The 17,127-nt window shown below is 40.9% G+C and overlaps 1 protein-coding gene across 8 annotated transcripts in view; it reads left to right on the forward strand.

The window, feature by feature from the left end:
• MCTP1 (multiple C2 and transmembrane domain containing 1) overlaps positions 1–17,127 on the forward strand; it is an 822,947-nt gene that overhangs the window by 481,938 nt on the left and 323,882 nt on the right. For all 8 annotated transcript variants that reach the window (XM_056537914.1, XM_056537903.1, XM_056537887.1 and 5 more), the window contains 3 exons: positions 10,969–11,071; positions 11,462–11,563; positions 11,961–12,035. In XM_056537914.1, coding sequence (XP_056393889.1) covers positions 10,969–11,071; positions 11,462–11,563; positions 11,961–12,035 — 280 coding nt within the window. The remainder of the gene's footprint in view (positions 1–10,968; positions 11,072–11,461; positions 11,564–11,960; positions 12,036–17,127) is intronic.

Here is a 17,127-nt window from a genome sequence, read left to right on the forward strand (position 1 = left end):
ATTATTTTTGTGACAAAATTTCAAGTAACTCAAGATTAATATTTGTCTCACGATAATGCTTCCATATTATCATGAGCTAGCGTAACAAATGGTACTTCCAATATATGAGTCATTCCTATTTAAAGTTACAATTACATTTTTACCTCAGTGCTTTATATCCGAGTGTGAAATTTTACTTGTAATGTTACTTAGAGATTTTATAGGTTTCTTTCTCATATTTTTTTTTCTTTGCTGGATGGAATTTTTGATGACTTCTCCGATGTACTGAAACAATGTCACTGCAACCTTTTCGGTAGTCTTGTGAGGCTTGAAATGCATGAGGAAATTGGCATTTAAGTGCAAAGAGATAACATCCTTGAATCTTACTTTCCCTGATTGCCGCAGACACACTATATTGCAGAAGTTTGTATGATCGAAGTGGTTAGCAATAACATCTTATTAACCAAGTCGTATGTGCTTTATATTTTATATCGCCTCTCTTTACCGTTCAAAAGCTCTGTAAATGGGTGTAAATTCCACCTTATTTCTGAATTTGTTTATGAAGTATAGCATTCGTTTTAGAGGTGTAAGATTTTAAGATTAACTCCAGGAGCAAAATCTAGAATAACATTCAGCTATCTTATTTAGTTGAGTGATTAAATGAGTCACAAGACTAATACAGATTTACAGCCGCTGACTGGAATCCTCTAATACAGTTTGGCTTACTTATTACATGCCGTAAAATAGAGTGGTGTTTTTTTCAAACACTGGAGATTCTAAAAATCAAATACTCCTACTATATAAATGAAAGGAAATATGAAATATTTGATGGCTTATAGTGTAGTCTAAGCTAATTCCACAATATATACACCACTGCTGTTTCTAGGTACAACTGCATTCAATACAGGTCCAATATGATGTAAGTAAAAAGTAGGGATGCACCGAAATTTCGGATGCCGAAAATTATCGCCCGAAAATGCCCCTTTCGGCATTTTCAGCTGATGGAATTCCTGGCCGACATACCTGTATGTTCCAAGTCCTGCTGCGGCTATGACACGAGTGCAAGAGCTACGCTCGCATCATAGACCACAGGTCCCGGCTGCTTTCAGCAGCCAGGGACCCACTGGTAATGCCAGACATGAGCGATTGCGCTGATGTCCGGCATTAATCCCTCAGATTCCGTGATCATTATTGATCACGGCATCTGTGGCGGTTCTGGTGGCTGATTTGATCGCCTGCAGCAGGGCTGCGAGGATCAGATCAGCTAAAATGGCGGCCGGAGGTCTCCTCACCTGCCTCCTGCTGCCAGCATGTGGTACTCTTCTCTGGCCTGCCATCGAGCAGACCATAGAAGTAGATCACAGATAACGCTGATCAGTGCTATGCATATGCATAGCACTGATCTGTATCTGGATTCTAAAGATTGCAATATATAGTATAGGACTATAAAAGTGTAACAAAAAAAGTTAAAAGGAGTTTTATTAGTGAGTAAGCCCCTCCCTCAATAAATATTATTTTTTTTTAATTCCCCTCGTTTCTATTAAAAAAAATTTTAAAGTGTAAAAAATTTAAGTATCACTGGGTGCGTAAATGCCTTGCTCATAAAAACATTATGTTAATGATCCTGTATGGTGAATGGCGTAAACATAAAAATAAAAAAAAGGCCAAAAATATAGATTTTTTTATCAGAAAAAATTAGTGATAAAAAAAAATCAGAACAAGAAGGGTATCAATAAAAACTACAGACAACGGCACAAAAAATAAGTCCTCAAACATCCCTGTATATGGAAAAATAAAAAAGTTATAGGGGTCAGAATTCTGCAAAAAAAAAAAATGGGCGTGGTAATGCATTTTCAGTTTCAGTTTTGGTTTTCGGCCAAGCACAGCCTAAATTTTTGGTTTCCGCCCACCATCTCCCCTTTGGTGCAGCCCTGGTAGAAATATTTATATCTTATATTTGCATATGAAAAGAAAAAAGTGCACTCATATCCAGTGCTGTTTATTCATAAGCAGTGGGATCAAACACAGATCTGCGGATGTGTTCCACTGTTCCATATTGGAACTATCACTTGTCTGGCAGAGCACCACCAGTGGCTGTTGTATTAGTGACTGACTAAATTAGACACAGGATACATCTCTAGAGATTTATTATATAGAAGTGCCAGCAATCTGCTTTGTTCTGTGCTATGTATTTAACCTTTTAAGGATAAAGGGCATCTTCTTCCCTTTTATTATGTGTGCTCAGTCATAGTGGGATGGTCCTAGCAGCCACGAGGGGCTAATGCTGGACATCACGATTGCAGCGATGCCTGGCATTAACCGTTTAGACGCCGCAATCAACTTTGATCTATCACTTGAAGAAAACAATCACGGCTGCTCAGTCATCGGCTTATCATCGATGTGAAACCGCAGTGTCCCGAACAGCTGAGAGGACAGCGGGAGGGCCTTACCTGCCTCCTCCCCGTTCAATCGGTGCTCCGATGCTCCAGTCAGCCACGGCAGGCTGGGGCAATCGAGCACCCACTACACTGATCAATGCTATGTTATGGCATTGCATTGTTCAGAATATGCAATCTAATAATTGCATGTTATAGTCCCTTAAGTGGACTAAAAAATTGTGTAAAAAAAGTTAATTAATAAAAGTTATAATCACCCCCCTTTTTAATAAAAAAATAATGTGAACAAAAATAAACGTAAACATATGGGGTATCGCCACCTGCATAAAATGTCTGAACTATAAAAGTATAATCGCAATAAAACTGTACGGTCAATGGCATATTCATAAAAAAATGCCAATGTCCCAAATGGCGTCTTTTAGTAACTTTGTATGCCCTAAAAAAATGTATAAAAAGCAATCAAAAGGTCCCATCAAAACAAATATGGTGCTACAAAAAAAGTTAAAAAGTTATAGCTCAGAAGAGGACAATTTTTTTTTTATATCTTTTAAACATTTTGCAGTAAACAAAAGAAGGCAATTCAACATGGGTGAATATAAAATTAAAGGGGAGAACAAAAATGGAAGGAAAAACCAAAACAATCATCCCTCAATCCTAGGAAAAAGCAGAGCACTGCTAGTAGCATTTGACCTGTAATCCCCAAAAATCCCCCAAAAAAGTATCTCAACGCCACTAAAAGAACAATGTGGAGGAATCCAGGAACCCTCTCCCCTCCCCTCTATTCCCCTTAGGAGGGCACAATTGGTGAAATAACAAGGATTGGGGCTCAAATGGTACCTTCATTTTCCAATCCAGATGTAAGACTGCACAGTCCGCTAGTAGTCTGGTGAGTGGACATTCCCAAACCTCATGAAATAGATTCGTAAGTGGGGTCATACATTTGGGACAGCTAGTAATCCTGTACTGGAACGACGGTGATGGCAGAATAATAAAACCATATAACGTCGCATGTGCCATCTTCAAATAGGTTTCCCTCCAACGTTCATTAATAACCAGCTTGCGCACCGCCTCCCACCCCTGCAAGATAATGTCAGTGATGTCCATGTACCCCGTCCACCGCTTCCAGGTACGAAATAATCTTTTAGGGTCAAGCTTCAAAAAACGATTATGAAAAGCCAGATAAAGGTCAGAGTGCGATGTCCGTCGGGGGGTCCTCACCTATAACGTCATCTAGGGAGTGTGTCAGTGCTTCCCTGTAGAGTCTGGAGGAGAGTGAGGGAGCCCAAAGAAATGCAAAATTTCCCCTGGCGTAAGCCATGTACAGTAAGTTCCTCCCCATGCATGATATTTCCTGCCGTCTCTACACCCTAAGTGGCCCATATCTGTAACCAAGAAGAAGACCTTCCCTGCTGAAACTCGTGTCAGCTTGGAGAGGAGAAATGGGAGGTCAAAAGCCTTCCGCACTTCCTTCCAAGCGACAATGGTATCGCGTGGCAGCATCGAGCTCTTGACCTCTGCCGTAAGTTTAGCTTACATGGTATGCAATAGTGCCCACAAAGACCAAGGTGCAGCCAGCGCAGATTCTACCCGCAAATTAGAAAAATAGGAAGTACCATGCAGCCAGTCCTGGACATGTCGGAACAGGCAAACCAGATTATAACCCCTGACATTCGGGAAATTAACCCCTAATACTCTCCGCCCTACACAACATGAGCTTCTGCAAAGCTGTGCAAGGGCGTTTACCCTGTCAAAGAAAATGTTGGAAGGCTGAATTAAGATTCCACACATCATCATGTTTGAGAAGTAGAGGGAGAGTCTGTAGGGGATATAACAAGCGTGGGAAACTGATCATCTTGACCAGATGGCAACGTGCTAGAAAAGAGAGGGTCAGGGCTATGTAATGAAAGAGGGGGCCACTGCCACTCCCAGGGCACCAGCTTCAGGCAACCATCTGGGGGAGGCCGGTCCTAGGGGCAATAACATGCTCATAGCAGCATTGATCTTATAGCCTGTAAAACTCCCCATATAGGACATGAAATCTAGAATTTTGGGTTCAGCTACTCTGGGATTGCTAAAATATAGAAGGACATCATCCGCAAACAAGGACAACTTAATCTCATGTTCCCTTACCCTAATGCCCCGATTCCCTTACCCTAATGCCCCGATTAGTAGTAATGCCCTGGAGAGTAAGGAGCGTGCCAGAGGCTCGATCGCGAGATCAAACAAAAGGGCGACAAAGGACACCCCTGATACGTTCCTTTTTACTAAAGTGAGGGGAGCAGAAAGAATACCCAGGGTGTATACTCTAACAGAAAGGCCATCATATAAACCCACTAAAAAGGAGCTGAACCTGCCTTCTATCCCAAATATGAACAGCACAAGTCGCAGCCAGTCAAAATGAACATTATCAAATGCTTTTTCCGCATCAAGCGTGAGTAGGGCAGGATGGGAATCTGGCTGAGACCGGTGCTGAACACTCTCTATGGTTTGCTAGGACTTTCCTAATGTTTGTGACTGCAGAGCAGGTTTGACAACTACGGCCACTCACTCTGGCCGTGAGCGTATTGTCCCCCTCTCGTCCCCAGCCAGCGGGGCTGGGATTCGCATTGTGGGACACTCACCTCTGTCCCCTGCTGCTTCCTCTCAGCTCGGGCATGTGTGCCCGCGCCTCCTAGGGGGCACACGCGGACCAGAGCTCTAAGATTTAAAGGGCCAGTGTGCCCGTAATTATCCATTGCACCTGTCACACTGTTATAAGTTTCTGCACCTCCCACTTACTCCTGCCGGATCTTTGTTGCCCTAGTGCTTTAGAGAAAGCATTCCTGTGAGTTGCCTTGCCGTTTTCTGACCTCATTGTTCCGTGACCTGACCTTGCTCCTTGCCTCCTGCTTACTGACCTCCTGCTAAGTTCCTGACTACGCTCCTGTGCCACGTGCCCTGACCTTCTGCTATCCTGACCTCGAGTTGCCGTATCCTACCTGTGCCTCGAACCTCCTCAGCTGCCTGTGTGGTCGAGTTGTGCCAGGGGTAGCGACCTGGGTGCCACCTGCCGCTGCAAGTCCATCCCGCTTTGCTACGGGCTCTGGTGAAAACCAGCGGCACCTTAGACCCCACTCCCTGGTACGACCCGTGTCATCTCCCACAAAGGTCCAGCAGATCCACTACCACAAGTGTTCCTGTCTACTGAACCATGAGTCTTACAGCGGGTTTTAACAAAGCCCACCTAGAAGAGGACAATTTTAAATGTACTAATTTTCATACAAAAAGTTATATGTTTAAGTTATAAGTTTAAAATAAATAAAACTAAATCAAACCTATATAAGTTAGGTATCATTTTAACCTTTTAAGGACGCAGGGTGTACCTGTATGACCCCGCGCCATACCGGGTCGATCCCGGCGGCTAATGACAGCCAGGACCCTGGGCTAATAGCGTGCGGCACAGATCGTTGTGCCACGTGCTATTAACCCTTTAGACGCTGCGTTCAAAGTTGATCACCACATCTAAAATGAAAGTAAAAGCTTCCCGGCAGCTCAGTCGTGCTGATCGGGACCATTCCTGTGAAATCGTGATGTCCCGATCAGCTAGAACACGAGTGGAGGTCCCCTCACCTGCCTCCGTCGCATCCGATCGGCGATTGCTCCAAGCCTGAAATCCAGGCTTGAGCAATCGACCGCTGATTACACTGATCTTTGCCATGATAATGCATGGCAGGGATCGGTGTATGAGATAAGTATGTGCAAAAAAAAAAAAGTGTAAAAAAAAAAGTTAATAAAGATCATTTAACACCTTCACTAATAAAAGTAAGAATCCCCCCCCCACTTTTTCGTTTAAAAAAAAAACTGTGTAAATAAAAATAAACATATGTAGTATTGCCGAGTGCGGAAATGTCTGAACTATAAAAAAAATATCATTAGTTAAACCACACGGTCAATGGCGTACACGCAAAAAAATTCCAAAGTCACTTTTTATATCATGAAAAAATGTATAAAAAGCGATAAAAAAGTCTGATCAATATAAAAATGTATAAAAAAGTTATAGGGGTCAGAAGATGACAATTTTAAACGTATACATTTTCCTGCATGTAGTTAGGATTTTTTTTTTAAGTAATACAAAATCAAACCTAAATAAGTAGGGTATCATTTTAACCGTATGGACCTACTGAATAAAGAAAATATGTAATTTTTACCAAATAATTTACTGCGTACAAACAGAAGCCCCCAAAAGTTACAAAATGGCATTTTTTCTTAAATTTTGTCGCACAATGAATTTTTTTTCCACTTTACCGTGAATATTTTGGTTAAATGACTAATGTCAATGAAAAGTAGAATTGGTGGTGCAAAAAATCAGCCATAATATGGAATTTTAGGCGCAAAATTGAAAGCGTTATGATTTTTAGAAGGTGATGAGGAAAAAATGAAAATGCAAAAACGGAAAAACCCTGCGTCCTTAAGGGGTTAATCATATGGGCTTACAGAGTAAAGATAGGGTGTCATTTTACCGAAAAGTGCATTGCATAGTAACGTAATTCTCCAAAAGTTACAAAATGGTGTTGTTTTTTTGTTTGATTGTTTTTTTTATTTGTCCTACAAATTATGTTTTTTTGTTTTGCCATAGATTTCGTGGTGAAATCATTGATGTCATTACAAAGTAAAATTGGTGGCGCAAAAATCAAGCCCTCATTTGTGTCTGTAGGTTGAAAATTGAAAGCATTATGATTTTTAGAAGGGGAGGAGGAGGAAAGAATGAAAGTACAAAAGTGAAAAAGCACTGCTTCCTTAAGGGGTTAACTAGTGAAGAGAGTATATATGCATATAAGCACTTATTGGATACACAAGGAACTCTATGACTAAGGGTGTTTAAACCAAAACGTGTCTGGTGTATTGTGTCTCACTACAAGTTTTATGGATCAGGTGGCATTGTGGTTGGCCACCTGATCCATGATCGCTTGTGGTTTTTTTTTTTTACATTTGCCAGTTTTTGCAGTTTAGCAGTTAGGATGGATTTAGATTCATATGTGGAACTTACTCATTAGTTTAATTTGCTGTTCCTGTGTCTGCTTGAATAGTGCCTCAATACACACACTTCAGTAGAAACAATAAGGTCAAGATCTGCATGTAGATGCACACGAAAAAAATGCTGCCAACTGCAGAATCAACAGCATGGATGCTGAAATGCACCATTAGTACAGCAATTACATTTTTTCTTTTACTATTAGAAACTGGGGTGATGCCATCAGAAACTGCATTGTATGGCTCACCCCTAGGGTAACTCAAATAAAAACCCTATATTTACATGGAGAGGCCCATGGAAGTTGTAGGTGTTGCTGAGCTACTTTACACACAGCTGAACTCAATTAAAAGAGGAACAACATTTGTTTATCTAAAGCATTTCTTGAGCTGCAAACATTTTCTACTTTTCTAAAATTATCTTCTATAATTATCTTCTATAATTATTATTATTATTATTATTATTATTAAATAACGACTGGGAATTATCTACGCTAGCCAGATTAATAGAGTTAAACTAATTAAAGGGGTAGTCCGCCCCCTAGACACAGAACTCGCTCTGTGCTGTAATGATAGCGCAGTGCCGCAGCGGGGATCCTGGGGATCCCCAGCAGCAGCACCGCGGCGATCTGACATCTTATCCCCTATCCTTTGGATAGGGGATAAGATGTCTAGGGGTGGAGTACCCCTTTAAGGCTGTGTTCACATCTGATAATGGCTGGTATATACCGCAACATTCCCAGGTCCATTGAGTCCAAAGCAAATACAGGCATGCTTTTGAGTGTCAAAAAAAAAAAAAAGGAAAAACTAAAATTTTGCATAGTGTCGGACAGGAGATGAGCAGTGCCTGGTTTCCTCCAGACATGACACTTAAAATTGAGGCCAAAAACTTCAATCAGTCTAAAAGTCCTTTAGAAGCTTTTCTGTAAATTCCAAGGCAGAGGAAAAGTTGACCAGTTGCCCATAGCAGCCAATCAGATCGTTTATTTCATTTAAAAAAAAAAAGGCCTCTTAAAAATAAAAGAAGCGATCTGATTGGTTGCTATGGACAACTGGTCAACTTTTCCTCTACACAGGTTTTGATAAATCTTCCCCCAAGTGTGCTTTTATATGTCTTATTTTGGAGAGGTTTCTTTTGGCCATGCTGCTAAAAAGCCCATTTTGGTGAAGCTGTAGTGATGGTTGACCTTCTGGAAGTTTCTTCCATCTGCAAACAGGATCTGTGGAGCTCCGCCAGTGGGTTCTTGTTCATCTCTCTTATCAAGGCCCTTCACCCCCACAACTCAGTTTGATAGGGATTTTTTTTGTACCACTCTCCAGATTTGTGCCTCCATACAATCTTGTCTCTGAGCTCTACACGTTCTTCCCCCCTCTACACGTTCTCCCCCCCCCCCCATGGCTTGGTCTTTGCTTTGACATTCATTGTCAGGTGTGAGACCTTATATAGACAGGGCTGTGTCTTTCCAAATCATGTCCAATCATCTGAATTTATCACAGGTGAATTCAATCAAGGTGTAGAAGGTGATTTAAGAGGTGATCAAGAGAAATGGGAGGCGCTAGAGTTTCATTTAAAGGGGTACTCCGCTGCTCTGCTGCCGGAGCTCCGCTTCCCAGTGTCCGGAAGTTTATTGTTCCGAACTCTGTGTGCAGGCTTCAGTGTTCAGGGCCGCCCCTCGTGACGTCACGCCCGCCCCCTAGTGACATCACGCCCGCCCCCTCAACGAAAGTCTATGGGAAGGGGGCGCACACAGCGTTCGTAACAATAACACTTCCGGACGCTGGGGAGCGGAGTTCCGGAAGCAGGGCATCGGAGTACCCCTTTAAAGTATCATAGCAAATACTAATGTTCATGTGAAATTTCAATTTTCCCTTTTTAAATAAATTTGTAAACATTTCCGAAATGATGTCTTCATTATGGAGTATGGAGTGCAAAATTAAGGAAAGTAAACTTGATTATTTATTTATTCATTTATTTGTTAGCACAAGGCCTCAGCATAACCAAATGTAAAAAAGTGAAAGGGTCTGTTACCAAATGCATTTTATATCTTTTTTATTAAATAATTCACACCGTATATGACCTAGTCTAATGAAACTATACAACATAGAGATCTATGCAGAGCAGTTGTGTGATGAAAAAAAAAAAAAGAACTTCTGAACAAATGACAGGTTAAAAGAAAGACAAAGAGTGACATGTAGGAAGAAAAGCATTTGACAGGCTAAATCTTTAGTTAGTAATCATATCCCCCTAGTTATTGGAGGCCACACAGTTTTGTGATGCCTGAGCCTCCCCACATGGGGTGGAAAAATTACAAATATAGCTTAGTCTATCTTTCTTTTGTCTCCTAAACTCTATATAACAGCAAAATAAGTACAAACAAGTAAATAATATTGCCAAATCAGAGGCTTTTAGTCAATTTTGTAAAAACTGCTTTGCCAGCTGTGCCTAACCAACACCTAGGGGGCGCCTCAAAGTATGAGAAGCACTGGTCAAAGTATATCTATAACAACAAATGTGTCTACCCTTATATTTCCACATCATTTATTAAGGGCTTTCATTTCCCAGACTATGAATTTGATACATTATTGTGTAGAAAATCTAATAAAAACATATAGGAATTTCAACAGGCTACAGGTCAGTCACTGGGTGACCACATATAGACACATTAAAGCATAAACATTCCCAGACAGAGTATTATGAATCATGTGTTGAGCTTTTTTAAAGCTGGTCATCTTATGCTACTCATCTTGGGATATGTCAAGAGGAATTGTAAGGAAGGACACATTTGTTTGCATGCCATTTATGACCTAAGCTCTGTTCTGAATAATATTGGCAAAATGTTTATAGCATTTGGACTGCCTGCATCTGCCACTAGGGGTAGTCTACTGCTTATTGAACTTAGTTCTATAAGCTCAGGAAATAACATTCACTCCGAGGAACAAGGAACCCAAGTTCTTGTGATCAGTGGAGGTCCCAACAGTTGGACCCCTACTGGTCAGAGACTTATCAACCAACCTGATAAGGAACTGTGAAGTGACCGCTCAGCCACTCTCTGGCCAAGGCTGGTCACCTCTACATCCAGAGAGGAAGCTTCCAGCACATTGAAAGGAAAGCAGTAAGTTCTGCACAGCTGGGACCAGGCATCTTGGGACATATGTTGTGGGGGATCGCAGTTGTTTTCTTTCATCCCAGCCTTGACACATACTTTTATATGTCAGACAAGCCCTTTAAGCCGTCCCTAGTGACTGATGTGAGCAGCCAACATTTTCTCATTTGAAGACAATTGTCACCAAATCCACCAAATTGTCCCCACCTGTATTACATAGGGCTTTTGTATAGAAGGTGCCATGAGTGTGGTTATATGGTCATATAAAGACAATGAGGGGGAAAAAATTACTCAAAGGGGGGGGGGCTTTTTGGGAGGTCTGCTCTTTTAGTTATTTAATAAAATACATTAAGGACCTTAGATACACGTAACATCATGATTTATTTACATTGTAAATGTGAAAGTTATTCATCTTCAGTATATACAGTACTTGCTAATGAATAATCTATTATGTCCCTCTTTTTTATCCTTTTGCCATAAAGCAACATCAATGATATCCACTCCCTCCTTGAAGTGACAGTATATGATGAAGATCGAGACCAAAGTGCCGACTTTCTGGGCAAAGTTGCCATCCCCTTGCTGTCTGTAAGTCTCAATCACCTGCCATACATCTCAATGTTTCTCCCAATCCATAAGGCAAAAAATGAACATTTCTGTTGCATGTCAGTCAATTCTCAACTGAGATATTAAAAATCTCTCACACGCATACGCACAAACACAGACAAAAAAAAAAAAAAGGAAGAAAATAAATAATAAATGGAATTTAACACCCTCGGTCCACGACCATGTTGAATCCCACGGTAGTTAATTTCTTCTGACAGGCTCGGTGCTGGTAATGAACAGGTACTTGTCAGAATTGCCACAGTTGTTTTGGACTCCTTGTCAGTTTCAGCAGCTGGGGGTCAAAGGTGGCCGGGGGGAGTGTATTCAGTGGAGACCATGAGACAGACGGCTGTCATGTCTTTCTTCCCACAGATTCAAAATGGTGAACAGAAAGCCTACGTCTTGAAAAACAAGCAGCTGACAGGGCCAACAAAGGGGGTCATCTATCTTGAAATAGATGTGATTTTTAATGCTGTAAGTCTTAACTTTGCCTTTCTTCTCTCTTCTCGAAAAGCTTGGTCCCTTGAATGCCTTTGTTCCTTATATAAAGTATATATAAAGTATATGAATGTTAGACTTAGACGTTTAATTCCAACCTCCCCGCAAGTGAAGACAAGGAGCGACACAGCCACAGCATGGCGCACCCTCCCCACATATTTCAATTCAGCTGTTGTGGCTAGCAATGACATTGCTCCTGTTAAGTATGCATGCCAGTTACCCTCCCTTGGTATTATACATTTATGTCCTTTCTACACTTTGCTTTTGTGAATTTTCAATCAGGGTGCTTGTGTCGGTCACAGATTGCAATTAGGCTAGAAAACTGATCATTTGTACGAGTCGTCTCATTGCCGATATATATTATTATGTGCAGGTAAAAGCCAGCCTGGCCACACTCATACCAAAAGAACAGAAATACGTAGAGGAGGAACAGAGACTTTCCAAACAGGTAAATAAGCTGCTGTCCATTGACAAGTTAACGCTCTGTGAAAAGATAACAAAAATGAAGCATGCATAAAGATGTAGCAGAGCTGAAATGTTTAGAACCTGCATCACTTCTGCATCTTAATAATATAATGTAATAGGATGACCTGCAGTCCTATCTAAAACAACAACCACCTCCATCAGGTAGAGTAAGGCCAAATGACTAAATCAGCCTCTTGTAGCGATAATATTAAATACAAAGCACAAACATTTCCTATTCTTTGCGTAAAATCACGATGCTTACATATAGCGAGCATTTGTGAACAGAATGTATCTCGAGCATTTCCTATTCTTTGCGTATAATCCCGATGCTTACATATAGCGAGCATTTGTGAACAGAATGTATCTCGAGCATTTCCTATTCTTTGCGTATAATCACGATGCTTACATATAGCGAGCATTTGTGAACAGAATGTATCTCGAGCATGCATCTTGCTTAGCACCGATTCCTTTAATAAGGCCGCTCTTTGCATATGTTGTGTGAAAAAATAATAACAATAAGAGTGAGATGGAGCTATACACAGGGGAGCTGGGCTCATCGACACCATCCTGACAATGTACCTCAATCATAACTTAAATTATGCTTGTCTTAGACTGCGTAAATAACAGAATTCTATGGAACCATCTGATGCTTGGGGGTTGGGAGGTTGTCATAAGGACAAATATTCTCATGGGAAGACTAGGTTTAGAATATCCAGGATGATATCATGATAAAAACTAAATTGCAGAAAGGCAAAAAATATTCAGAGGTTTGGTCTTAATTTTTTTCGAACTTACAAGCGGTCAGGGACAGAATGCATATGACGTACAAACTGCTACTCCTGCCTCATCTATCCCATTGATGATATTCCTGTTTATTTCATCTACAGATACAATAGTGAAAACATAACATGCGAATGCAGAAGTTAGTCATCCTTTATTTGACCCAGATTGCTGTTTAGCGCCATAAATCTGCTCTTCAGTGTAGATAATGATGTACTTTGTGTTAATTACACTTAATATTTGTATTATATAGTTCTTCATTTACATTTTGATGATAACATTGAGAAACAAGGGCATTGGAAGTAGCAAGAGTCAGTGAAAGATTGAATATTAAATGAAAGATCAGGAATGAATGACTTGTGAGTGTGGTGTGTGGAAGAAGAGAACTCTAGCTGAATAGAGTTAGAGTATTCCTGTTCTTATCATCTACTTTATATTCTCTCGTTAAAGGGGTTGTCCAATAGGATGTTTAAAATAATGATTATCTGTCGAAAATTTAAAGTATTTAAAGGGTCACTGTTGTGACTCCTAGTATACTTCTAAATTACTTTATTTAACAAAAAATATATACAGCGGTTCCAGGATGACCATTGTATGATGAAACCTCTGTATGTTGAGACCATAACTCTATGGAAACCTGGTAATTGGTTCTGAAGCCCCAAAATGTCATAACAAAAATTAGAGAAAGTGAGGATTACAGAAAAATAAGAAGATAACTAATCTAGATAAAAGCAAAGTTCTTACATATAAAAGTAAGAAAGATCTGCTGGGAGCTGTAAATCACTGTCTGTTTCAGTGTTTCCCAACCAGAGTGCCTCCAGCTGTTGCAAAACTACAACTCCCAGCATGCCCGGACAGCCTGTGGCTGTCCGGGCATGCTGGGAGTTGTAGTTTTGCAACAGCTGGAGGCCCCCTCGTTGGGAATCACTGGTCTATGTAGAGGACAGGAGCTTCTTCAGGGTCCTGTACAGTACACACAGTGTCCTAAAAAAAAGTTAAATGGAGCCGCCCTTACTTGGTGTCCAAAGGAGCAGCTAACCATGGCATAGATTAAAAGTAGTACAGAACATGTAATACCTCCCTGTACTGTAGGGGGCGCTACCATACAGCCAGTCAGTGCATGCACTTCAGGTGTTTTACCAGTGAATGCCCATTCTGATTGGTCGGTTCTTCCAGCCATTGACGCGTTTCACATACTCCATAGCATTGTATGTTGAGTCTGGTTTCAAGTTACAATGGTCCAGAAAAGACCATTGTATGTTGAAATTATTGTATGTTGAGGCCATTGTAAGTTGAGAGATCACTGTATATATATAAAAAAGGCCCCAAATTTTTGGCCACTATGTATCTTAATTCCTTTTTGTCCACTGCCTGTTAGTAGGGAAATACAATTTCTTCCAGGCAGACCAAGAGAAAACACAGGATTGGGGGTGGGGCTTAGCCTGTGCTTTGTGTAGCAGAAAGACTGTAGAAACAGGCTTTCATTCCATCTGCCTTTTCCAGAAGATCCTCACTGTCCCTGAAAGGTAAATCAAAGATTCTCATCATTGATAGCAGCAGTTCAGTGCTTAGTGTAACTCCTGCTGCTGTTTCATTGATGCCTCACATAACAATGGCCAAAGTCTCTTCTTCCTCTTCAGGCTATCTATAGTAGTGTACTGTAAATCATCCTTCCTGATCAAACCTTTGTACAGTTTCTTGATATACCCTCCCAGTCCTGACATATGTAAGTTTATTGTTTATCAGACAATTCAGAAAATCAGTCAGATAGGCATGATGGACAAGATTTTAAAGTTGAGGGGATGAATGTTGTACATTAAAGGGGTACTCTGCCCCTAGACATCTTATCCCCTATCCAAAGCATAGGGGATAAGATGTCAGATCGCCGCGGTGCCGCTGCTGGGGACCCCCGGGATTGCCGCTGCAGCACCCCGCTATCATTACTGCACAGAGCGAGTTCGCTCTGTGCGTAATGACGGGCGATACAGGGGACGGAGCCGCATGACGTCATGGCTCCGCCCCTCGTGACATCACAGCCCGTCCCCTTAATGCAAGTCTATGGCAGGGGGCGTGACTACCGCCGCACCCCCTCCCATAGACTTGTATTGAAAGGGGCGGCCCTGCTCTGTGCAGTAATGATAGCGGGGTGCCGCAGCGGGGATCCCGGGGTCCCCAGCAGCGGGACCCCAGTGATCTGACATCTTATCCCCTATCCTTTGGATAGTGGATAAGATGTCTAGGGGCGGAGTACCCCTTTAAGGGGCTTGTATGTCTATAACACACCCCATGACTGTATAACCCTGCCCACATCTATCTGACTGATTTCCTAAATTATCAGTCAAAATATAAACCTCCATATCTCAGGAATAGAAGGGTGTATCATGTTACTGTAAAAGGTGTGTGATTAGGGCACCCTAGGCTATTTAACCTCTTAATGACCACCGATATGTCTTTTTTTACGGAGGTCATTATAGGTACTTATTCGAGCCTGCTGTGCAAGAATAAGCTTGTGCGGCTCTCCCGTGCAGGGATCATGGGAGCTTTGTTGTCTATATGATAGCCGGATCCTGCTCTAACTACCAGGTGTGGAGAAACCTCAGTTCCCGATAGTTTAACCTTTTACATGCCATGGCCAAATCCTGACCTCTGCATGTGAGTAATGTCTGTTGTCATATAGCTGCAGCAGCAACCTGGCTATCCTGTGATCCTCCTCTAATATTTCCATGGCAGCCGGGGGTCTAGTGAAGCCCCCAGACTTGCCATGGTTGTGCACTATGGCTGGGTACATTGCCTGTTAATATTTCGCTGACAGACTGTATACACTGCACTAGAAAACTAGTACAGGGTATTATACAAGCGATCTAGTGATTGCCGGCAGTCCCCACAATAAAATAAGATATACATAACGTAAAATCTAATAACCCCCCCCCCCCAAAAGAAAAACAAATATATACATATACCGTATATATATATATATATATATATATATATATATATATATGGGGACATTTATCATTAGGTGTCTATTGTGGACACAGATCTACGACTTTACACTGCCTGTCTAATTTGCTCTCTTGCTCAAAATTTACAAACTCATACGCTAAAAATTGTAAAAAGTAATAGGGGTCAGAAGGTGACAATTTTAAACGTATACATTTTCCTGCATGTAGTTATGATTTCTTCCAGAAGTGCGACAAAATCAAACCTATATAAGTAGGGTATCATTTTAATTGTATGGACCTACAGAATAAAGAGAAGGTGTCATTTTTACCGAAAGTTACAAAATTGTGTTTTTTCTTCAATTTTGTCGCACAATGACTATTTTTCCATTTCAATGTAGATTCTTGAGTAAAATGACTGATGTCATTACAAAGTAGAATTGGTGGTACAAAAATAAGCCATCATATGGATTTTTAGGTGCAAAATTGAAAGAGTTATGATTTTTTAAAGGTAAGGAGGAAAAAATTTAAGTGGAAAAACCCCTGGTCCTTAAGGGGTTAAACATGCTAATTTTCATTCAAAAAGTTATAATTTTTTAAAAGAAGTCAAACAAAATAAAACCTATGTAAGTTTGGTATCATTTTAATCATATGGACGTACAGAATAAAGATAATGTGAACTTTTACTGAAAAGTGCTCTGCGTCGAATCGGAAGCCCCCAAATGTTACAAAATGGAGTTTTGTTTTTTTTCACTGTTGCCCCACAAATAATTTTTTTGTGGTGAAACGATTCATGTCATTAAAAAGTACAATAGGTGACGCACAACACAAGCCCTCATGTGGGTCTGTAGGTGGAAAATTAAAAGCGTTTCGATTTTTTGAAGGTGAGGTGGAAAAAACGAAAGTGCAAAAATGAAAAACCCTGCGTCCTTAGAGGGTTAAGCACTTGTAATTAAATGTAAAGTGAAGTATATACAGATTATTTTAATGAAGCATTGTGTGCATTAGAGAAAAGCTTTGCGTAACAAATAGAAAGAATAAAGCACATATACAGTATGCATTTGCCCACAGAAGACTTTTCTTTAAAAATAAATAAAGAAATAAGAGACCATGCAAAGACTTATTCCATGCATCATGTCTTCTTCCTTTTTTCCACTGGGCCCCCAGCAGCCAGAACATACTGATACTGTAGTACTGTACTTAAAGGGGTACTCCACTGCCCGAGCTTTCAGAACATTTAGTTCCCAAAGCTCGGTGATGTCACGACCACGACACCTCAATGCAAGTCTATGGGAGGGGGCGTACGCCCGCTCCCATAGACTTGCATTGAGGGGGCGTGGCGGAACTAAATGGGCT

Source organism: Hyla sarda, chromosome 1 (assembly GCF_029499605.1).
Source record: "Hyla sarda isolate aHylSar1 chromosome 1, aHylSar1.hap1, whole genome shotgun sequence".
In the NCBI taxonomy this organism is placed as follows: Eukaryota; Metazoa; Chordata; class Amphibia; order Anura; family Hylidae; genus Hyla; species Hyla sarda.